A 25,331-nucleotide genomic window follows, 5' to 3' on the forward strand; every position below is an offset into this window, starting at 1 on the left:
TAGTTGCTAACCTCTGCTGGGACCATTTGGATTTAGCTGAAAGGGTTGAAAATGTTGGTGTGGATTTATCAAGGTTCCCTTATTGTCATGTAATAAAGATATTACATGAAATGGCCTTTTGCCTGCTGTAAGGGAGACAGATTTGCCATCAGCAGAAGTTGCCTGAAGCCCCTCTTACAGTCAGAGAAAGAGAAGCAAAAGAGAGTCCCCCAGAGTCATCGAGTGTCCATGGATTCACCCCTGCAGCTGCACAGAGTCTAGTCCGAAACATCAGCAGCCCGAGCTGCAGATCCAAACCTCTGACACGATCAGATACCCTTCAGCACCCTCTGCCCCACTCTCGCATCCCGGTTCCAGTATCTAGTACCCCTTCAACCTGTCTCGAGCCAGTCTCCAGATGTCCGCAGCCTGGTGTGAATCCCTCAACGGCAATCGCCAGCAGTCTGCAGCCTCCGTGGGTTCCTCGCCTCGACGCACTGGCAGCCCACCGCCCATGTGTTTCATCAGCCACAGAGGCCCTTCGTTGGTCCGCCGCCATGGTCACCATCCCGGGGGAGTGGGGGGGTCAACTCCTCTGCTTCTCCTTCTCAAACAGGAGTGTTCTCACCATTTTCTGGGGCCCTGCACCAGTCCTCTGCTTCCCTGGAGTCTATCAGTAGCCAGATTTAGAAAAGGTTAAACACGATAAGCAAGCTATCAAGAGGCAATTGGAGCATTGGCCTTCGTTGCTGGAGGGATGGGATTTAGGAGCAGGGAGGTTCTGCTGTAACTGTACAAGGTCCTGGTGAAGCTGCATCTGGAGAACTGTGTGCAGTTCTGGTCTCTTTACTAGAGGAAGGATGGACTGGCTTTGGAGACTATGCAGAGGAAGTTTACCATGTTGATTCCAGAGATGAGGAGAGATTGAGGTGTCTGGGACTGGACTCGCTGGAATTTAGAAGAATAAGAGTGATCTTATAGAAACATATAGAATTATTAAAGCCATAGATAAGATAGAGGTAGGTAAGTTGTTCCCATTGGTGGGGGAGACCAGAACGAGGGGACATGGCCTCTAAATCCAGGGGAGTAGATTTAGGATGGAGATGAGGAGGAACTGCTTTTCCCAGAGGGGGGGGGGTGAATCTGTGGAATTCACTGCCCGTTGAACCAGTGGAGGTGACCTCAGTAAATATATTTAAGACCAGGTTGGATAGATTTTTACAGAGTAGGGGAATTAAAGTCTGTGGGGAAAAGGCAGGTCGATGGAGATGAGCCCATCGTCAGATCAGCCATCATTGAATGGCAGAGCAGGACTTGACGGGGCCGGATGGCTGACTCCTGATCCTGTCTCTGACGTTCAAATAAATGTCAGGTTGTGCTCATCATTTTCTCTCTCTCTCTCTCTCTCTCTCTCTCTCTCTCTCTCTCTCTCTCTCTCTCTCTCTCTCTCTCTCTCTCTCTCTTTCATTCCTTCTCTCCTTGCCCGTTCCTCATTCAGCTTCCCTCCTTTCACCCTTTCCTTGTCACTCATTGCTGATCTATTGCACAGTCACAAGTAGCAACCTGTTTTGTTAGTTCTTCCTGAATAACACGAGCACTTTCAACTTCAAGAGCTGGAGGTAATGCCACCATTCTCTATTTAGTTGGACTGTGGGTCCATCAAATGCCTCCTAAATAGATGAGATGTCCCCTTAAGACATTGCAATTTATCGACAATATGGCGGAAAAAAATTGGTAGAAAAAAATAAACACAGATTATTTTTTAAATGGGGAGAAAATTGAAACCCCCCAGATGTAAAAGAACCTGGGAGTCCTTGTGCAGGACGGCCTGAAGGTCAACTTGCAGGTTGAGTCGGTGGTGAAGAAGGCAAATGCGATGCTGGCGTTCAATTCAGGAGGAATCAAATATAAGAGCAGGGATGTGATGTTGAGGCTTCATAAGGTCCCAGTGAGACCTCACTTGGGAGCAGTTATGGGCTCTTCAATTAAGGAAGGATGTGCTGATGTTGGAGGTGGTTTAAAGGAAGTTTGCATGGATGGCTCCGGGAATGAAAGGGTTATCGTACGAGGACCATTTGACAGCTCGTGGCTGTACTCGTTGGAATATAGAGAATGAGGGGGAGAATCTCATTGAAACATTTTGAATGATGAAAGTCGAGGACAGAGAAGATGTAGAAAGGTTGCTTCCCATGGTAGGAGAGTCCAGGACAAGAGGGAACAACTTGAGGATTGAAGCGTGTCCACTTCGAACAGAGATGTGGAGGAATTTCTTCATCCAGTGGGAGGTGAATCTGTGGAACTTGTTGCCACAGGCAGTTGTGGAAGCCGGGTCATTGGGTGTATTTAAGACAGAGATTGAGAGGTTCTTGATTAGCCAGGGCTTCAAAGGTTATGGGGAGAAGGCCGGGTCAGTAGATCAGCTCATGATGAAATGGCAGGACAGACTCAATGGGCTGAATAGCCTATTTCTGCTTATATGCCCTATGGTCTTATGTAGTTCAGAAGCCCATTTGGTTTGGCACAAACATGATGGGATGAATGGCCTTCAATGTATTTGATTCAAAGAGAGGCGTGCATGCCACTGTGGACCATTACATCCTTTATTCAAACCAGGCTTTACATTGTCTGAATGAACGGCCGGGCACAGTACTGGTAATGCAGTTCCTTGGATGTTGGTCATTGCCTGATCAGTCTAAGCAAAACTTTATGGTCTGTGGTCAATCACTTGCAAAGTGGGTCGGCCAGTGTGCTACCAACAAACAAGCATGCTGCACTTTGCAATCAATTAGTCTCAGTACCTCAGCAAAACAGATGGATTTAGTTTGCCGTCAATTGAGATTGCAGTTGGCGCCACAGCGCCGTGTCAGCCTGACCTTAATGTCTGTGTGTCAGACATTGGCAGGAAAAGTGGAACCCGAATAATGGTACTAATGCGGGAATGAGACCGACGTAGGTGAGTTTGGTTCTGCAAAGGTCGCAGCTTTTTATCGCTTCACCTTCTTTTGCACTGCGGGCACCATTACTGGACGGGTTCGCTCAGCGTTCCCAAAGGTCAATGTATTGCGGCCCCCTCCCTGCTTCGATGGGAACCAACGAAGATTGTCGGGTAGCTTTCAAAAGCAGAGACAAAAATGAGCTTGATTGAAAATTCCCCAGGTCAATGCAGAAACGGCCGTTTTTCAAGTGTTCATTTGCATGAACAGTTCTTTTACTGATTGTCTTCAAAAGCAAAGTTAAGTTTTTCAGTAACAAACTAATCCCATTGTTATCCATTGTGTTTGTTATTAACTCCTTTATTTTTCTTTTAAGAGCTACAGGTCATTCTCATGTACAGGTCATTCTCATGTACAGGTCATTCTCATGTACAGGTCATTCTCATGTACAGGTCATTCTCATGTACAAGTCATTCTCATGTACAGGTCATTCTCATGTACAGGTCATTCTCATGTACAGGTCATTCTCATGTACAGGTCATTCTCATGTACAGGTCATTCTCATGGGACTTTACCCACTTTTTCCTCTTTCAAGGAATAGTAGTTGCGTCAAAACCTACTCCCTGTGACCAATGCAGATATCGGTGTATGGGAATGCAGATAAATGAGACCAGCCTTGCCTGACTTGTGAATTCCCTCATTTTGACTGCACTGAAGTGTGAGCGGCTCATTAAATCTTGAGTTGTTCACATTAAGGAGCACATCTTGCTTGTATTTTTTTTCAACCTGCCTTAATAAAAACACACTAGGCCCTTTCAAGCTCCGTGAAAAATGGGGTTAGCCGGGCAGTTCGCGCCCCAGTCACACAGCAGTTAGGAAGGCTCCAACTCTGTCAGAACCCAACTGGGTCCCTGACCTAACTCAGAGGTAGTCAAGAGACCCAGTTCAAACTTACCCAGGTCAATTTGAAAATGAAAATGGCCAACCCGCTTATTCCGGTGATGTCAGCGCTTCCGTGCGTGTGTCACCAGCATCTGAACATCCGGTGGCACTTCCGGTGAGTACTTAACACGTCATTGCGGGGGCATGATCCCCCTTAAATCACCGGGTTGGTGATTTAATGGGTAGACCCCCCTGCAATTTAAAAGATGCTTCCGGCACCTTTTCCCCAGTAATTGCACCCGGGTCCCAGGTGCTGCAATTTGAAAGGGACTACTATGCGACCCCCCCCCCATCCTTCAAGTTGCCATTTTCCACTTGACCTTGTCACAAATATCCAAGGTTCCATTGAATCCCAGCACTGAGAATTCTTCACAGGTAAAAGCAACATATCGTTGGCTTGCCTTTACTGCTGAACTTGGAATGCTCCACTCAATGGCAAAAAAAGTGAGGTACAGCAGTGGTAATTAGAACCAAAATAAAAACAAGAAGCGATTGCTGGTTTTATTTGTGACCCAGCTTGCTATGAAATGAAGCAGAAACTCACATAGTTTCAAGGTTCCCTTTATTGTCACGTAATGATACATTAAAAATGAAACTTGTTGCCCGGCGCCCCTTAAAGTCAGAGAAAAAGAAGCCAGTGTCCCTTCAAAGTCACTGAGTGTCCATGGATTCGCCTCCAGCCCTTCCGCAGCTTCTGCAGCCGCACAGACTCCTGTTCGATCCATCGACAACCCAAGCTCCAGACCCAAACCTTCCTAGATGAGGAACTCCTCAGCCCCCGAGGCCCTTCGGAAGCCCTTCTTGCCCTCAGCACGCTCTCGAATTCCAGCCCTGACCTGGCTCCCAATTTATTATATCTCCACATCTGGGATGAGTTACTTTTCAACTTTTACAACTCTCAGACTTAAAATGCTTCCCAAATGTTATCACCCAGCCTGTCGCATCGAGTAGGAGAATCACAGGTTTGATTCTGTGTCTTTTCAGAGTTAGCTGGGAGACCGATGATCAGTCCCAAGCAGGATCTTTACTCCTGAATGCTGTGAACACCTCTTCCTGAAAGTGTGCACATCAGCATTGGATCAGAACAGGATTAAGTTTACTTTGACAAATCTCCCTTCCCCTAATCACCAACTCAGTTTGGGACAAACTGAGCTCATGAGGAGTGGTCCACTGGCCGGGATTGTCACATGGAACTGTAAACCCCAGTAACACCAGCACAAGATGGGAGACTATCGGAAGGAAAAGAAATTGAGAAAGATATGATTTTGACCATATTCAGAAATCTTTAGTCTGCTGTTAAATTTGGTCTGTTGTGTAGAATGACAGTGACACAGCAGTCACGTGCAACTTGTTACAAAGGTGCAGAATTAGTCTTGAAAGCCACGATGTCCAACAGGCTGTTTTCGAGACTTACCCTTTCTGCTGACCTCATTTAAGTTTTCAAGCATGTTATTAATTTAATCAATAGAACTGCAGATGGTTGAGTATATATATTTCTTGCAAGTTTAACAAGAGATCTTGGTAGTGTCCAGAGTTTAAATATTGACCCTTCACAGGGGCGTCACTAGGGTTGGTGTCACCTGGTGCAGTAACTCCTGGTGTCACCCCACCCCCCACCCCCGCCGGACTAAGTGTATGATATACCGAGTGTAGAAGGAACAGGTGTGTGTTCCTTGTTTGTCCAGGGTGGTGGCACTGGAGTGGGCAGGCGGGGTGGGGGGTTTCTGACCGGAGCGCATTAGAAGGTTCAAAAAGTAAAAGTGCATCAAGTTTTAACCTTGTAGGTAGATTGATTTTGAAACTGGGCTTACGAAAAATGTTTTTGCTGCTATAACTAACTACAGGGATATTTTTTATTAAAAATAATACATTTCTGCTCAAACACTGCACAAAAAGTTTATTGACAGTCATTTTGGTGTCACCTGGTGTGGTCCGCAACCACCCCCCCCCCCCCCCACCAGTGACACCAGTGGCCCCTCACCCTTAATACTTTGAGTTAAACGTGTCTTAATGAGTTGGGATTTGTTTACTTCCAGTTTGTAGAAAAGGTATTCTTATCCGTCAATAGCTATTGTGGCAAGTGGACAAGATGCAACCTCATGCATTTCATGTGTGAGGGATAGTTTGGAAAGTTCTTTGTAAAAGCACAAACTTTGAGTGGCCACAACCTAAAGATGACAGGAAGGGAAGTGACAGAGTTGAAAAAGGGTAAACTTGATGTCATGGCATCACTAGATAGAAGAGCAGAGAGTGAGAGGTAAGAGTGGAAGATTATTCTTATATATCCCCCCCACCCCAGTATCTGGCACCCATGGGGATTGGTAAATGCCGGATCAGTGAATTTTCCGGTTGCTTGAGATTGGCAAACTGACCACTAGGGGGTGCCAATTTCAAACTTTCATATTCTTTTACTGATTTATTTTCCACAATTTTTTTTCTGTTTGCTGGTTGCTTGAGGCTGCCGTTTACTTGAATTCCAGATAACGAGGATTTTACTGTGTATATATATATATATATATATAAATATAAAAAGGGACAACTCACATGGAAAGGATAGGAAGAGGCAACTTTATGTTTCTAAAAGGAGATGCTAAAGGCTTCATCCCACCTCCACCAGATAAAGATTCCCTCCATCAGTTTGGTGCTGAAGTAACCTACAAATCAACATTTGACTTAGCCTAATTTGCATGCCGCACATCTGAAATACCCGTGTGAAGATTTCAACTGTTTGCTATTTCAAGCAAAATTCTCAGTATCCTTGAACCTAGAGTTGTAAAGTCTTCGGAAAAGACTGATGGATGTGGTTAGAATAAGGACAGGGTTATTTTCAGTTGACTGCAAGAGCAGAGAGGTCCTAAACATGTATTTGCTCAACGACCCCAAAAATCCCCTCTCATAGCAAGCAATCCACCCATGCCAATACACCTATGTCACTGCTATTTGAACAGGGTTCTTGGTGGAGAAGGACAGTCTATTTTGTACATGTGAGACGCCATGCAACATGACTCGATACGGTAAGGAGCTGTCCATGGTAAAAATCCCCAGCAAGGCCTCGGCCAAATACCTGGCCAAAAAGTACAACAAATCGGAAGATTACATAGGGTGAGTACCTCTACTGCTTCTGTGTTTGTATCACAATATAGCCATGATTAAAGAGGTGGTGTCTTTGTCACTGGGAAGCAGGTGAATTATGACACAGCAATGTTGAGTTTTGGTGGTTTCTCCCTATTTGAACCCACATCACTAAGAATACCTTGAGTGGTACCACCACAAACCCTGTGTGATGAGACCTGGGCTGTTCTCCTCGGTGATGAAGAGAGCCGATGACTCATGGCTCCTCTCCCAGCTGCAGCTATGCAAAGCCTTCTCCTCCTGCTTCACATGGTCAGCCCCGAGTGCCCAGGCCTGTCCTCTTCCTATCCACCAGCCTCATTGCTAGCTCCCATGCAAAATCAAATGGACTACAGTTCCATGCCTCATCTCCTCACCAGCTTGTCCTGTGCTTTCCAACGGTTTCCTTGCACTGAAGCCACAGGGAACCAGAACTACATCCATTGAGCCATACAACATTATAGCACAGAAGCAGGGCCCTTTGGCCCTTCTGATCCGTGTCAAAATATTATTCTGCCTCATCCCACTGACCTGCACCCAATCCATAGCCCTCCATACCTTTTCCATCCATGTACCTGTCTAAATTCTTCTTTAATGTTAAAATTGAGCCCACATTCATCACAGCTCATTCCACACTCCCACCTCCCTCTGTGTGAAGAAGTTCCCTCTAAACTTTTCCCCTTTCAATCGTTCCACACACCCACCACTAACTGTGTGAAGTTGTCCCTAAATGTTTCCCCTTTCACTCATTCCACACCCCCACCACTCTCTCTGTGTGAAGAAGTGCCACCTCATGTTCCCCCTAAACTTTTCCTCTTTCACCCTTAACCCATGTCCTCTGGTTTGTACCTCACCCACCCTCAGTGGAAAAAGCCAACCTACATTTACTCTGTCTATCCCCCTCATAATTTTAAATACCTCTATCAAATCTCCCCTCATTCTTCCACGCAACAGGCGATAAAATCCGAACCTATTTAACCGTTCCCTGTCAGTTCCTGAAGTCTGGGCAACATCCTAGTAAATCTTCTCTGCACTCTTTCTATCTTATTGATATCTTTCCTGTAGTTTGGTGACCAAAATTGCACACAATACTCCAAGTTTGGCCTCGCAAATGTCTTGTACAAATTTACCATAACATCCCAACTCCTATACTCAATACTTTGATTGATGAAGGCCAATATGCCAGAAGCTCATCTTTGGCAAGATTGAAGCCACCCTATTCACCAGTGCACCTCACCCCCGTCTCATTTCCATAACTTTCAATCAGATACCAACCCTGCCTTATTGCTTGGTCACTTGCACTGAGCGAGCCTTTCAGCCCAGTCTCCTGCTTAATCCAGGCCTGTCGGCTTTTTCCACTGAGGGTGGGTGAGATACAAACCAGAGGACATGGGTTAGATGCTTCCTTCCCCGCATCCAGTTCACCCTCCTCCACCATAGTGACCTGTTTCCCCCTCCACCATCCTCCTCTCCTGCTACCTAATTGCCTATACCATTCAGCATTTCCAACATTCCCTGTTTCAGCCCCACACCACCCGCCCCCCCATCACCTCCCAACCTTGACCATCTCCATTTGCCCATATCCCGTGTAAGCCTTAAGCATGGGGATTTCAAAAATGCTCAACCTCAGATGTGAATTCCCCTCCACCCCTGGCCATGACTTCACTTTGACCTTGCATCCTGGATCCTGCCTGCTACCCTTCTGAATCTCACCTCCAGTGCGGACCTCCCCAGCCCTTCCTGTGCCTTCCCAATGCTAGGGTCCCATATAAGGCATCATAGTTTTGCCATTCTCTCCAAACCCCAGCTGTCCAATTCAGGTGATCTGCTCAGAACCACGTGTTCAAGTTCTCAAAACTACTTTCAAGCCCACTTGTGATGTTTGGGCCACCTTCTTCATTGAGCAACAGGAATGAAAGCCCTTTAGAATTGGGATGATGTTGAATATTTGACAGACGTGTTTCTGGGGTTGAGTTCCCAACAAAGACCATGCTTTTTTAGGTACGTTATAAAATTCATTTGATTAAGAGGTCACAAGTTAATGGTTGGCCTGGAGTACAAAGCACTGGGAGCACTGGGACCTCCTCCTATTTTCTAGATACAAATCTAGGCTCGAATAAGTGGGTTGTATGTGCTGGGTTTTGATTGCCTCGTGTCACGAGTGCCTCATGGATTCTGTTTCTGCTTTTAGATCCTTAACAGAAAAAAAAATTGAGCAAGTAATTTGGGTATTTTGACCAATATGTACACCAAACGTCAAGATTAACCACATTTCAGGGCAAGGTAAACCCTACCACAGGTCTCCACCCGTGTAAGTGTAATAAGGTGGCCAATTAGATTCCAATGCAACATTCTCCATGGAGAGCGCAATGTACAATGCTGCTTCTTGTTGTTACCTCACTGACTTCCATTTATGTAGCGCCTTGAACCTCGTGGGCCCCCGCGGAGCTCCACATTGTGAAATTAAGTCTTGACGCAGAGCTGCAGGAAGGGATATGGCAACAGGCGCCCATGAGCTCAATCGATGAGAGAATTTTTAAATAATGTCCGAGAGGAAGAGAGGCAGGGCGATTTAGCGAGTGAATTCCAGAGTTTGCAGGCATGCTGAGCTAAAGGTGTTGCCATCAGCGGTGGGCAGTTTAATCCAAGCGTGGCCACAAGGAAGGAAGGCAGAAGGTCTTTGAGCTGGAGATGGTTGTGGGGATAGAGAAACAAGTGAGGGTTTGATAACTCATTAACGTCACCATAACAAACAAAACAATGGGCCAGAATGGTTTGCCTGTGCTCACTGCAAAAGAATGTGGGAGATACTGATTTGGTTTCCTTCGTGTGGATTCACCATCATTTGCAGAAGCTGCCAAATGGATCTGAGCTGTTGGCAAAGCCAAAACATGGGGTGGGGTCATGTCAAGCTCATGAGACAAGTGGAAGAACCGCCAGCACCAGGCTCAGCCAAGACTTTGATTGCTCTAAATGAATTTGGGATTCACAACCATTTAAAAGTCATAACAAAATATTATTTAAAGTTACTAAAATTTTAAAAAAGCACTGAAGACACTTCAAGCCACATTTAAACAATTAAAACCATTGATCTGAAGCAATAATCCAAAAGTATTTAAAAGAACATCAGAAACAGGAGCAGGAGTCGGCCGTCCGGCCCGTCGAGCCTGCTCCGCCATTCGATGAGATCATGGCTGATCTGATGATCTTCTCCGCCGACCTGCCTTTTCCCTATGTCCCCTAATTCCCCAACAATGTAAAAATCTACCCAACCTGGTCTTAAATATATTTACAGGGGTCGCCTCCATTGCTTCAATGGGCAGCGAATTCCACAGATTCCCCACCCTCTGGGAAAAGCAGTTCCTCCTCATCTCTAACCTAAATCTACTCCCTTGAGGCTATGTTCCCTAGTTCTGGTCTCCCCCACCGATGGGAACAACTTACCTGCCTCTATCTTATCTATGCCTTTTATAATTTTATACGTTTCTATAAGATCCCCTCTCATTCTTCTAAATTCCAGCGAGTGCAGTCACAGATGGTTCAATCTCTCCTCATAGACCAACCCTCTCATCTTTGCAAGCAACCTGGTGAACGCCCTCTGCACCGTCTCCAAAGCCAGTACATCCTTCCTCAAGTACGGAGACGAGAACTGCACGGAGTTCTCCAGATGCGGCCTCACCTCCAGATATAATTGTCCTCTATAGCCTTTCTACTCTATTCAAATAGTTGGGCTCACTGTTCCTGCTCCAGGGTTAATCTGGTACAGGTTCAGTGAGGGCCACTTTCTCCAGGGTAAATCCTGGAGAATTGCAGCCCCTTTGGCCCCACAACATGGGAGGAGTGCAGCTGGGAAATTGCCAGCCGAACGTGACCAGCGGTTTGGGGACAACTGCAAATTTTAGCATCCAGAAGAGGTGCAGGAAATGGCATGCTTGAAATGGGACTGTCCAATGTTAGTCGATGATCTTTCCTCTGTGCAGCAGACAAACAAATGTAATTTACATGAATATCTTTGAATGCTAATTGATAAAGTGCTCTGTGCCTCTTCAACCACTGAGGCAAATTGAAAGGGAATCTGAGGGGGAGGGGTTTTCTACACAGTGGAATGCGCTGACATTGAATCAGATACAATGACTACATTTCAGAGACATTTAGACAGACACTAAATAGGCAAAATCTGAAAAAAATACGATTCTAATGCGGGAAAATGCGATCAGTGCAGATGGGGAAAAAAATAGTATGATCTGAGAGGGCTGAAAAGTCTGTCTCTGTGTTGCCCAATTCCAGGTTCTTTTTCACGAGCTCTTTGTACAGGGAGTCTCCGGGTTACGAACGAGATCCGTTCCTACATCTGTCTTTAAGTCAAATTTGTAGATAAGTCAGAACGTGCGGTTCTTATTTAGCGTAAGTTAATTAAATGTTTGTCTTAGTAAAGAAATAGTTCTTAAAACAGTTTAGATCGAGAAAAATAAATCATGATTAAAAGTTAACACTTACTCTCGTTCCATCAATGTCTTACATACCAAAACAGGCATTCGTGAGGTAACATTATGTGTGAATTGGGTGCGCAATTTGCTCGTAAATACGAGCTGTCTGTAGGTTGGACTTTTGTAACCTGGGGACTCTCTGTACATGATGCCCGTTAGTGCATAATTTCAACCACAGTCCCTCTCGTTCCACTTGCCACCCCAACCTCACCAGCACCTTTTGCTTCTCGAAGATGAAGGAATGACCTCAGTTGATGTGCTCACACCATAACAATGCTCCCTAGCGGAGAAAAATTAACCCCCAAGGGTAGAAATTCATCATCCATCGTGAATGGCAAATGCAGTAACATGTACGCTGAGCTCAGCTATTCACATCCATGCAAGCTTTAATCTCCAAAGGAGTCGTAAGGTGGAAGCAGAGATAGAGTCTAGGATTGTCCCCACCATCTTGGCTGAAGTCAAAGGCAAGCCTTTTCCGTGTGAATGGTAACATTGGAACCAATGAGCAAAGCTTCAGTGTGTGAATTTCTGTTGCATACAATGGATCCCACAGATCTTCTCTTAGAACCATAGAACCATTGAACATTATAGCTCAAAACTGGCCCATTTGGGCCTTCTAGTCTGTGCTGAACTATTTTTCTGCCTTGTCCCACTTACCTGCACCCAGTCCATTGCCCTCCATGTTTTATACATGGAGCAACATGAGACCCTTTTCCCTGTGATGAGGAATAGCATTTGCTTTTCGACACTTCGCATTGAGGCCACTATTGTCTGGCGCGATTTATTTCCCTGCCCGTTCACCAGATGTAGAAAAGGTGATAGCCAGGGAGCTGAGGGTGCAAGAAACCTAGCGCTGGCCATCTCTGTGCAAGCCTCAGCTTTCTGGAGCTTACAGTTTGAGACGTTCCCTCGTTCAAGCATCGCTGAGAAGGCAGATTAGTAGCCACCAATCACAGCAGCAGGCACTGTTAGCGGAGGCTAAGAGACAACCGTACTGAGAATTTTTCCACCCGCCCGGCAGTCAGTCCTGAGGAACCAAAGATTCTAGATTTTCGATTATTTTGTAGTCACAGAATAAAACAGAAAAAGTAATATTGCATGAAATTTCCTTTCGTCTGCCCTAAGGCAAAGATTTGCCATCAGCAGAAATTACCTGAAGTGCCCCTTACAGTCAGAGAAAGAGAAGCAAAAGAGAGTCCCTCCCAGAGACACAGAATGTCCGTGGATTCGCCTCCAGTGCTTCCGCAGCCTCCGCAGCCACCAGTCCATCAGCAACCTGAGCTCTAGATCGAAACCTCTGACGCAATTAGGAGCCCTTCAGTGCTCTTGGCACCCAATCATATCTCAGTCCCGATACCTGGTACCGCTTCAGCCAGTCTCCAGCAGTCCGCAGCCTGGAGCAAGTCCCTTGACCGCAGTTGCCTGCAGCCTGCATCCTGCGTAGGTTCCTCGTCTCAAGTTGCCGACAGCCCGCCCACCTGTGTGTTCTTTAGCCACATGACCCCCTCGCTGGACTGCCTGTGATGATCTGTGTGATGAGAGAGAAAGCACGGGCGATCATTGAATTCATCGTGGGCTACCATCTGAGAGACAAAGGCAGCACATGTCACACACCCCAACACATTCCACCCAGGGCTGAGGAAGCTGATGACAACCCAGTCGTTTGAAATGGACAACAGCTGCTGAGAGGACAGTGGTCTGTATCCAACTGCGTCGAAGAGCAGGGCTTTTCATGCGCAAATGTACGGAGCGCTCAGTGAGGGCACTGATCTCTCCATGAGGTGGGTGCCCGCTGCAGAGGTTGCTGGTCTCCGTCGGCGGCAAGTCGTGCAATCTTGCCAACAAGCACCCGATGATGGAGGAGGAGGAAGGAAGAGGCTGAGATGATGGCAGAAGGCCAGATCCCAGCTGGACATTTGTTGTGGGAGGCTGTCACCACCGTTGTCTTCTTGAGTCGGCTCGTTGGTCTTTGAAAACACCTTCTGTCTCATTGGTACAGAGGCTTGTACTGCATCTCTGCTTCAACATACCTCAGTTTCAACTAAAATAAAAGCACAGCATGCCACTTTTAATGGAGGGGTGTGTTTTTGTTGATCTTTCCTAACTTTGGGATGCCATCTCCTTCCTGGTAAAAACCGATGAGCTTTTCAATGACCAGCCCCGAGAGACATTTATAGAACATAGAAAGTAAAATGAATTCATCAAACTCAAAGAAGATAAAATGTTTGCTGTACATAGAACAGGGAACACTACAGCCCAGTCAGTACAGGCCCTTTGGCCCTCAATGTTGTGCCGACACATATATCCCTAAAAAAAAGTGCTAAACCCTCCCTACCCCATAATCCTCTCTTTTTCTTCCATCCATGTGCCTGTCTAAGTCTCTTAAATGCCCTCAATGTTCCCACCTCAAACACCATCCCCAGCCCTGGCAAGGCATTCCAGGCACCCACAACTCACTGTGTAAACCTATTGTCTCCCATAAGTTTCCCTCCCTTCACTTTGTACGGACGTCCTCTGGTGTTTGCTGATCCTGCCCTGGGAAACAGGTGCCGACTGTCCACCCTATCTATTCCTCTCATAATCTTGTAGACCTCTATCGTCTCCTCTCATCCTTTTATGCTCCAAAGAGAAATGTCCCAGCTCTGCTAACCTTGCCTCATAAGACATGTTTCCCAATCCAGGCAACATCCTGGTGAATCTCCTCTGCACCCTCTCCATAGCTTCCACATCCTTCCTGTAATGAGGTGACCAGAATTGAACAAAATACTCAGTGTTGTCTTGCCAGAGATTTGTATGTCTTGGCACTGGTTGGGGAAGATTCCTTGGAATTTCACAACCCTCTTGCTGAGGGAGCATAAATAGAATACATAATCAAAAAGGGGAATAAATATCACTCTATGATATCAGATGATGTAAGATATTGCATTACACCACAATGAATGAATATGTTCTCATCTCCACAAAATGAAATACTCAGCAAAAATACCCACCTAATTTTTTTTTAAAGAAAAAGGCTGGAAAGCCTATCTTGAGAATTTATTAATAAAAATTAATTGTCTGGTCTTCACCAACAAAGAGAAAAGAAATAAAATTAAATCTATTCTGAAAGGGAAAGTAATTCTATAACTAAGTCATGTAGAAATAATTGATAAAAGGTTGCCACATCTTCAAATTTTATTTTTCAATTTTTCCGAAACAAACATTTGAAAAAACCTTTTTAAGTCTCTACAAATTTAATGGAAGTATCAAATGTACGACTCCTAACTTTCTCCCAACTTCAACGTGACATCATTTAAGAGAGCCCTGCATCAAAGTCGGTGGATTAAAATCTTTCCATTTAAATAAGATTGCTCTTCTAGCCAAATGGCAATATTCAATGCTTCCTCCTGCTCTGTACTTTGGTACCTGGATGAACCAGACTGCTGGGGAAGTTGCCCAAAATCTCAGCCTGGACGACTGTGCTGCCCAGACAACTTAATCGTATCCACACAGCACATCAGAACAAATTCCATCCCAAGGTTGGACTCTGCATCTCTTGGCAGCTCACATCAAATGCTGGCAGGCAGAAAACCCACCCATTCATGTACCTGTCCAAATTCTTGTTAAATGTTAAAACTTAGCCTGCATTCACCACATCAGCTGACAGCTCATTCCACACCCACACCGCTCTCTGTGTGAAGTTCCCCCATATGTACCCCCTAAACTTTTCACCTTTCACCCTTAACCCATGTCCTCTGGTTTTTATCATACCTACCCTCAGTGGGAAAAGCCGACCTACATTCACTCTGTCTCTCCCCTTCATAATTTTAAACACCTCGATCAAATCTCCCCTCATTCTTCTACACTCCGGGGGAATACAGTCCTAACCTGTTCAACATTTCCCTGTGACTCAGTCCATCAGTAAAGTAGTCAACTAGGCCTTTGCTTGAGTAAACTGTATAATTCAGGGTACCACACTACAGGCAGGATCCCATGCCCTCTGAGAGGGTACAGAGGTGATCTACTCCACTGGGGGGAGGGGGGTCAGGGATGAATGTGGCTACATGGGGAGACCAGAGCAAAGTAGGTTCAGGGGGGACTTGAAAGGACTGGTCAAAATTAGGTACGGTTTAGGTAAGTAAGGCACATCTTTCTACTGGCTGCAGTGTTGGAAGGCACAGGTTTGAAGTGAGGAGCAAAGAGAAAGAGGTGATTTTTTTTTCTCTCGCACTGGGTTAGGGTTTCAAATGAAGAATTGTTTGAGGAGGAAGCTGTGTTCAGTTTGGGGTAAAACACGAAAGTCTGCAGACACTGTGGTTGAAGTAAAAACACGACGCTGGAGAAACTCAGCAGGTCAAACTGTGTCCTTTATGTAGCAAAGATAAAGAGACATCACCGACGTTTCGGGCTTGAGAGTTCAAATTTATTGTCAGAGGACATGTATGACTTCACATATAACCATATAACCATATAACCACTAACAGCACAGAACAGGCCAGTTCGGCCCTACTAGTCCATGCCGTAACAAATCCCCACCCTCCTAGTCCCACTGACCAGCACCCAGTCCATACCTCTCCAGTCCTCTCCTATTCATGTAACGATCCAGTCTTTCCTTAAATGTAACCAATGATCCCGCCTCGACCATGTCTGTCGGAAGCTCATTCCACATCCCTACCACCCTTTGCGTAAAGAAATTTCCCCTCATGTTCCCCTTATAATTTTCCCCCTTCAATCTTAAACCATGCCCTCTAGTTTGAATCTCCCCCACTCTTAATTGAAAAAGCCTATCCACTTTTACTCTCTGTCCCTTTTAAAATCTTAAACACCTCTATCAAGTCCCCTCTCAATCTTCTACGTTCCAGAGAAAAAAGCCCCAGTCTGCACAACCTTTCCCTGTAACTCAAACCTTGAAATCCTGTCAACATTCTCGTGAACCTTCTCTGCACTCTCTCTATTTTGTTTATAGACAACACTGAGATTCCTTTTCCTGCAGGCGTGACAGAATACCACTTACTGGTACTGCAAAAAAAAACTGTACATAGCATAAACAAATGTAAACAAACTGTGCAAAACCGAGAGAAAAAAATTCAATAAAGTGCCCAATAAGAGTTCTTAAATGAGTCTCTGACTGAGTTTGTTGTTGAGGAGTCTGGTGATGGAGGGGGAGCAGCTGTTCCTGAACCTGGGGGTGCGCGCCTTGTGGCACCAAGGCCTCTTTCGTCAAGGTATGATGAGGGGCTCAAGCCCAAAATGACGGTTTTGTATCTCTGTCGTTGCTCTATAAAGGACACTGTTTGACCTGCTGAGTTTCTCCAGTGTCGTATTTTCACAGAAGGGATTATTAGAATGGCCATTTTAAATGTGAGCTGAATGATGTCTTCTGTGTTGTATCATGTTAAAGATTCTTAGACTGAATGGAGTCCCAAATGGGAGAGGCAGGTTGCCCTTGTAAGCGGAAACCGGTGAATTTCACTGCCTGTCACTGAAGGATAAATGTCTGCCCAGTGGATGCTTGGGATTAAAGCTCAAAAGGCAATAGTCCTGCTGCAGAGGTGTCAGCACCGCTGCATGTGCCAGCTTGGCTCACCGCCATCTCAGCTTGGAGATTATGGGTTCAAACCTCCCTACAGCCATCATTCAGCTTGCAGCAGGCAACTCTGCGCTGGCAAAGATGTCGTGCTTTTTTTTAATTAATGGATGAGACTGTAAAATGAGGCCTTATTTGCCGGTTCCAGTGGATGTTCATGACCTCAGAGTTGTTCAAAGAAAATCCGAGCATTTGCTGCATTCCCATCTGCTAAAATCAATGAGCCAGTCTTGGAGTTGCTAATTTTTCTATGTTCCGACTGTGACACCACTTCAGCTCTTGGTACATTGGCCCCGGAATCTCCTACGGTCATTCAAGGTGCAATATAATTCTGAGGCCTTTTCTGCATCATGAATGCCTTTCCTCTTGCTGCCTGCGATCTTGCCGCTTGCAAAATGCTTGCCAACACAGCTACGCCACTGCACTTCCAGGCAATTTGTTGCTCGCAGAGCACTTTTGACACGTCTGAGGAGGCTGTGGTGGGCTTTGTGATTCTGTTCTCTTGCCACCGTGCTTTTGACTGGCAATGCCCCCCCCCCCCATGCTGCAGTAAAGGGTCAATTTGTGAAATGCCCCTGCTGCGTAAATGCAAATCTCTTTCTTCCTCCACGCACTGATGAAAGCCTACATGTTACGTGGAGCTGTGCAGCCCCTTTGCTGAACCGCTGCAGGCACGCCTCAGTGCAAGGTCTTTGGTCAACGTGCAAGACCATCAGACGTTAGGAGCAGAAATAGGCCATTCAACCCATCGAGTCTTCCCCGCCATTTAATCACGAGCTGATCTATTTCCCCGCACGGCCTCACTGCCCGTCCTTCTCCTTTGATGCCCTGGCAAATCAAGAACCTATCAATCTCTGCCTTAAACACACCCAATGACCTGGCCTCCACAACCAACTGTGGCAGCAAATTCCACAGATTCGCCATCCTCAGGTTGAAGAAATTTCTCCAAATCTCTGTTCTAAGTGGAGGCCTTTCAATCCTGAAGTAGTGCCTTCTTGTCCTAGACTCTCCCACCGTGGGGAACAATTTGCCACAAAGGAGCTAGTTGTCTGACTGCAAGCTCTCAATGGGGATTCTTTCCCATGAAAACGTGGGTCAGAAAGTAAGACTCTTCATACAAGCAAAGTGGTGTCCCGCAATCTGGAAGAAAATACGAGAGCCTGTGAAATACCTCATTGTGGACTTATCCTTTCTAAATTGTCTCGAGACAAGAAGAATTCTCACATAGTTCCTGCCCCCGAAATCTTTTTACATTTACATGTTGAAAACAGACCCTTCCGGCCCACGAGCCTGTGCCACCCAATTTACACCCCATTAACTTTTGGTTGCAACCAAACACTCAGCTTTAATGTCCTTGAGCCCAGACCAGCACCAATTTCTCTGAACTCCCATTTAGATCCCTTCCAAGCAGTCCCGGCTACAGTACTGAAAGGACTCTACTTTGTGTGATCAATCACATCATGTCTAATTGCGAATGTGGTCACCTCTTCCCTCCTCCTGCTTCTAAGCTGGCCTGTAGCCATTGGCACAGCTTGACTGTGCCATCTCCCTCTGACAGTTCACCAGCCTTTTCCCCACCGGGGAGTGCTGTCCTTTGTCTCATTGTCACCCGCCCAGCCATCTCTCGGAGATCTCCCACGGGACCTTCTCATGCTCCTGGCCTGTTATCTCTGGATTCTCCCCCTCACTGGCTCCCACTTTCTCCCCTCAGGGATGTGATCCAGAAGCAAGCACCCAACGTAGGCTCTCCACAACGCAGCTCTACCTCACCACCACATCTCTCAACACCTGCATTGTCCTGTGTTCCCAAATCACTAATCCTATTCATTTCCAGCTCTATATTGCTTGTTTTCATCCCTATCTGCTCTCTTCCAAGCATCCCTTCACTCTGTCTTGCCCAGATAGCCTCCTATTTTCCTCCCTCCATAAACCTGATCCCATCCTAATCACTGCTCCCCATCTCCCAACGACAACAAGTCTTCCTTTCCCTGTGCTCATTGATCCACCCGATACAGAGGGATCTCCGTATTTGAATACTGATCCATGATCCACCTCTCTCCGTGGACCCTCTCTCCCTCTGGCCATGCCATGTCCCCCAGCATTTCATCGGTCTTGTTGAAAGTGCTGGGCGATGCAGCCTGGTTAGCGTAGCGGTTAGTGCCACACTGTTCCAGCGCCAGCGACCCAGGCTTGAATCCGGCATGGTCTGTAAAGAGTTTGTACGTTCTCCCTGTGTCTGTGTGGGTTTCCTCCCACCCTTCAAAACATATTGGGTTGGGGGGGGTTGTAGGTGAACTGGATGTAATTGGGCAGCGTGGACTCGTGGGCCGGAAAGCCTGTTATCGTGCTGTATGTTTAAATTTAAAAAATCAAGTTTAAAGAAAGATTATTCGGTGGAGGTTTTCATGCAGTGTCAAGTATCCCAATCTGAGCATTAACCTTTGGAAGTGCAGATTCAGAAAACATATATTTAGGAGCCAGTAAACATACCGGGATGTAGGCTAATTGGGCGGCATGGGCTCATGGCCGAAATTGCCTGTTACCGTACTGTATATCTATATTTTTTAAATGTTGCATTTAAGAAGACTGCAGCTTCCAGGAATTTATGCATGAGAGACTTCGGAAGGTTTTCTTTGTGCATGGCCCAGTAAGCTAAGGTTATCCTTCAATAATGTTCAGAAGCTTCCGAGTCAGGCCCTGAAAAATGTGTCGTGCTTGCTCCATCATTCAACCACATTCGTCCCAGCTCAACTACATTCCTTTCAGCTCTTCCTCTTGTCCAAAAACCCATAAATTTCTCTCTTGAATATTGACTCAGCCCTTGGGTACAGAATTCCAAAGATTCGCCACCTCAGGGAAGAAATTTCACCTCATCTTTGTCCTGAGCTGCTAGCCCCTTGTTTTGGGATTGCAACCCATGATAATGACCAAGAGAAGTGTCAACTCTGGATCTACCTTGTCAATGACGGTAAGAATTTTGCGCATTTCAATAGGATCACCTCACTGCCTTCTAACCTCAAGGTAGAACAGGCTTGTGACATTTTTTTTAGAATTTATTTAGCCCAGTGGTTCTCAACCTTTTTCTTTCCACTCACATCCCACTTTAAGTACTCCCTATGCCATCAATGCTCTGTGATTAGTAAGGGATTGTTTAAGGTGGGATGTGAGTGGGAAGAAAAAGTTTGAAAACCCCTGTTTTAATTGTCCCTCATTGACTCGTTATGTGCACTGTTTCATAACTCCAAAGGAAATAGGCCAATGACAATTTTTTTCAAGCAAACTATTTCAGTAACAATTGGGTCTAGAGCAATCCTTTACTAATCATAGAGCACCGAAGGCATAGGGATTACTTAAAGTGGAATGTGAGTGGAAAGAAAAAGGTTGAGAACCACTGATTTAGACATACAGGACGGTAACAGGCCCTTCTGGCCCACGAGCCCCTGCTGCCCAAATGCACCCAGTTGATTTACACCCCCCCCCCCCCCAGTGCATTTCAAACGGTGGGAGGAAACCGGAGCCCCCAGGGAAAACCCACGCAGACACAGGGAGAACGTGCAAACTCCTTATCGATTCAATCTCCATTTTGGAGACTTCAGCATAAAATGTTTGGCTGACACTGCAGTGCAGAACTTGAGGGTGTTCTGAAATTGTTAAAAGGTGCTAAATAAATGCAAACCTTCATGGTTCTTTCTCAACGGATAATCTGACAAGCAGCAAGCACAACTTGCTGTGTTTCTCCAGCACTTATTTATACTTACTACCTTCACAGCATCTTGTTTCACACCAAGCAGCAAGTCATTTTTATTTTAAAACTCAGGCTGGAGAAACTCAGCAGGTCATTGTACTTTACAGAGCAAAGATAAAGATATATCACCGATGTTTCAGGCTTGAGCCCTTCATCAAGGTCTGATGTAGGCAAGCGGCCAAACAAAATGGTGGTGGGGAGGTATTTTAGACACGGTCCCCACTCCCCAGTTTTACAAGCAAACACAGAGAGTGCTGGAAATATTTTGAGTGAGGTAACCTCAATGGAGAAAAGAGTCCCCCTTCCCCATCTCCTCCATTTTTCTTTGTCCCCTTGGCCTCTCTCCAACCCACTTGCTCCATGTGATGTATGTTTTAAGTTTATTTGCCACATTATGGTTCGCACAAGAGTAAAACACAATGTCTGCAGATATCGCGGTTGAGGTAAAAATGCAACGCTGGAGAAACTCAGCAGATGAAACAGGTTAGGACTTTATTCCCTTGGAGGGTAGAAGAACAAGGGGAGATTTGATATTTAGGACTTTATTCCCCTGGAGGGTAGAAGAACAAGGGGAGATTTGATATTAGGACTTTATTCCCCTGGAGGGTAGAAGAACAAGGGGAGATTTGATATTTAGGACTTTATCCCCTGGAGCGTTGAAGAATGAGGGGATATTTCAAATTATGAGGAGGGGATAGACAGAATAAATGTTAGTCGGCTTTTTCCACTGAGGGTAGGTGAGATACAAAACAGAGGACATGGGTTGAGGGTGAAAGGGGAAAAGTTTAGGGGGAGCATGAGGGGGAACCTCTTCACACAGAGAGCAGTGGGAGTGTGGAACAAGCTGCCAGATGAAATGGTGAATGCAGACTCAATTTTAACATTTAAGGAGAATTTGGACAGGTCTATGGATGGGAGGGGGGGTGGAGGGATATGGACTGGGTGCAGGTCAGTGGGACTAGGCAAAAAAAAATGGTTCAGCACTGACTAGAAGGGCCGAAAGGGCCTGTTTCTGTGCTGTAATATTCTATGGTTCTAAACTCAGCAGGTCAAACCGTGTCCTTAATGTAGCAAAGATAAAGATACATCACCAACGTTTTGGGCTTCATCAAGGGACGGGCAAAATGTCGGCAGGTGACCGAACAGAAGGAACAAAAGTAATTTTTTTCTTGTCAGTAACTTTGCCTTCCATTCATGATAAATTTTAAACAAAAACACATTTGATTAAACAGAGATTTCTCAGAGAAATTCAATGCAAAACTGGCACATTTATTTTAATTAACTCTCAAGATTGGGAGGTTATACCTGATTGGAAGAAAATCTATACTGCATGACAAAATCAATGTAGCATGATTAAAATCATGTAGATTCCCATTTCTGCTGAAAATAAGCTTAAATGCAAAGTATAAGATACTCTTCATCGATTGTGCTGTGGTGTTAGCCAATCAAAATTAAGGCAATCTGGGAAGCAAGAATTAGCTCTTGTCAGCTATTCTGCTCTTAATTGCTGTCCTGGACAATCAACTAAATTTAGGATTAGCCATGGTGTTCACTGAGGCATGAATCACGCCTCCGAATTAGAAGAGGAGATCATATGGACCAGGGATCCTGCTTCTGATCACCAGCCTTGAGGCATGGCTGTAAAGTGGGTAATAACAACAATTTCATGCCAAAGTACTATGCCCTTCACAGTCAAATCGACTGCTGCCCCACACCAATCCAGCTCAAAGGTGCAAATCGAGAAGTCCGCAGGCACTATGAAAACATAATGCTGGAGAAACTCAGCAGGTCGGTTGGCGTAGCAACATGTTTAGCACAATGCCTTTACAGTGCCAGCGACCCGGGTGCAAATCCCGTGCTGTCTGTGTCTGCGTGGGTTTACCCTGGTGGTGGGGGGGAGATATGGTTTCCTCCCACCCTTCAAAATTTACCAGGGTTTGTAGGTCAATTGGGTATAATTGGGCGGCATAGGCTTGTGGGCTGAAAGCCCCTGTTACCGTGCTGTGTGTCTAGAAAAAAAGGTGAAACTGTGTACTTTATATAGCAAAGATTTTGTTCGGGCCCCTGCTAACATTTTGTATATCCCTTGATGAAGGGCTCAAGCCCGAAACGTCGGTTCTGTATTTTTACCTTTGTTACATAAAGGACCCTGTTTGACCTCCTGACTTTCCACAACATTGTATTTTTACTAATCAAGCTCTCTCAGATATTTGACCATGTATCCCAAGTAAAGAGTAGCTAGACCCAGCAGCATTCCTTCAATAGAGGTCAAGGGTCAAAATCAAGAGAGAGAGAAAAACAAGAAACTAATCTATAAACAGGAAATTTACATTGTTACAAGAATATTCATATATTATGCTATTAAATAGACTAACTGCCACTTCACGCTCATTAAAGGTGAATTATTACTGAATAAAGTTTCAAGAATTATATTATAACATCTGCATGTTCAACCTTCATCAGCGTCACTCCATTCGGGGATAATTACAATGCTTGTTTTTATTTTCAAAACATTAAAAATTTATCCTAAATGGAATTAAACTGTCTGGAGGTTCCTGCCACTTAAATTTTCAAGCTTTATGAAAGCTGAAAGCAGGAATAGGCCCACGGGGTATTAAGAAATGTTAGCAGTTTCGCCGATAGGTGGTTCTGGCAAATGCTACGACCCCCCAACATCATCTGATAAATGATGATAATTTTGTGGATGTGATGCATTCCTGGGAGCAATTTCACAACTTTACTGAGTCCTAAATTCAGGCGATAATTGGAAATAGCTCCAATAATTCACATATTTTCCCTCATTCCCAACTAGACATATATCCGTTCGCTAGCTTTCTGGATGGACAGGAGAGTGCCAGCTGGAATCACTCACTCCGGTCTTTTGTTCTGGAAATATGGTCACAGCTGAATCTCTGACCAACTCCCCATTCCTCTTAATATCAGTTCTGGATTGAAGGGCATCCACTTAGAACAGAGACGAGAAGGAATTTCTTCAGCCAGAGGGTAGTGAATGTGTGGAATTTGTTGCCACAGGCGGTTGTGGAGACTGGATCATTGGGTACATTTAAGGCAGGTTCTTGATTAGCCGGACCATCAAAAGTTATGGGGGAGAATTCCAAGCAGTGGGGCCGAGTGGGAAAATGGATCAGCGCATGATTAAATGGTGGACAAGCCTCGATGGGCTGAATGGCCTATTTCTGCTCCTGCGTCTTATAATGTCAGTGAAGGAGTAAGTCTTTTGAGGAAACAACAATGGGGCAACCATGGGAGTACTATTTATGGGAGTCTGTAAGCACTTGTTAAGATCGTCAAAATGTTAACAAAAGCCAGGCTGCAGAGAATTGAAGGTAACCTTTTGTTCTCGAGAAGTATTTAGTTAAGAGGGAAACGTTCTCCGGCAGACTTGTCACATCTCTCACAACCTGTACGGTAGGCAGGCCCAATACATTTCACTAGATTGTCAATGGATCACAGAAGAGCAAGGCTTTTGCTGAAAGGTGGCTTTGTAAGTGGTGAGGATTGCATAGATGGTTGCAAAGGGGCATTGATAGTGTGGCAGATTGAGTTCTGTGTTGGGAAATATGAGGTCATCCACTTTGGACCCAGAGAAAGTATAAATCAAGGTACTTTCCCAGAGTGAAAAGCAGGGAAGTGAAGGAGCCGAGATCAAGTCTACCCAGGTAAAAATGACAAGATAAATATCTGGCCTGACAATTCATTGCCTACTGACAGAGCTCTGCACTCTTGGAGATGCTGCTTTTTTTGCTCTGATTTAAAACTGGCCTTTAGCTCTCTCAAGAGGATGTAAGTGGTCTATTTTGGCACTGTTCTGAGGGCCATCCCTTACTCCGCATCGCAAACAAAATGTGGCATTCCGTTGGTGGGACCTTGCTATGCAGAAGATAGCTGCCACATTCCCTACATTACAGTAGGGGCAAGTACCAAATGAGTCATAAAGTTCTTTGACATGCTCTAAAGGAGACACGGCAGGTGATATATAAATGCAAGTCCTTTTTTTCTTTCAGATTTCAGATTTCAGATTTACTGTCAGGACATCCTATACAACCCTGAGATTCTTTTACCTGAGGGCTAGGCAGAATTAGTGGAAAACTAACTGTACACAATGTACACGTGTAAACAATCAAAAGAACTGTGAACAGATAATGACTGCAAACCAACTGACTGTGCAATACAGAGAGAGCAGAGAAAAATCAAGAAAGTGCACAGTCCTTAAATGGGTCCCTGGTGGAGTTTGTCGTTGAGGAGTCTGATGGTGGAGGGGGAGCAGCTGTTCCTGAACCTGGTGGGGTGAGCCTCTTTCCTGATGGCAGCAGCGAGAACAGAGCGTGTGCTGGGGGTGGCGTGGGGTCCTCGATGATCGTCGCTGCTCTTCGATGGCAGCGTTCAACGAAGCAAGTGGAAAGTTGTTCTTTATTTCAAGCGGACTGGAATAGCAAAGGGTGACATTACATTACAGATGTAGAAAGCCTAGGTTAGACATCATCCAGACTACTCTTTCACTTTGAGTAAGGGTCATGATGCCTGACGATAAATCTGAAATCTGAAAA

The 25,331-nt window shown here is 45.4% G+C and overlaps 1 protein-coding gene across 3 annotated transcripts in view; it reads left to right on the forward strand.

Moving 5' to 3' along the window:
* Positions 1 to 25,331, forward strand: part of LOC138746980 (acid-sensing ion channel 1-like) — a 656,759-nt gene that overhangs the window by 607,612 nt on the left and 23,816 nt on the right. For all 3 annotated transcript variants that reach the window (XM_069905762.1, XM_069905761.1, XM_069905760.1), the window contains exon 6: positions 6,803 to 6,956. In XM_069905762.1, the coding sequence (XP_069761863.1) occupies positions 6,803 to 6,956 (154 nt within the window). The remainder of the gene's footprint in view (positions 1 to 6,802; positions 6,957 to 25,331) is intronic.

The sequence above is a fragment of the Narcine bancroftii genome, chromosome 12 (genome assembly GCF_036971445.1).
Source record: "Narcine bancroftii isolate sNarBan1 chromosome 12, sNarBan1.hap1, whole genome shotgun sequence".
In the NCBI taxonomy this organism is placed as follows: domain Eukaryota; kingdom Metazoa; phylum Chordata; class Chondrichthyes; order Torpediniformes; family Narcinidae; genus Narcine; species Narcine bancroftii.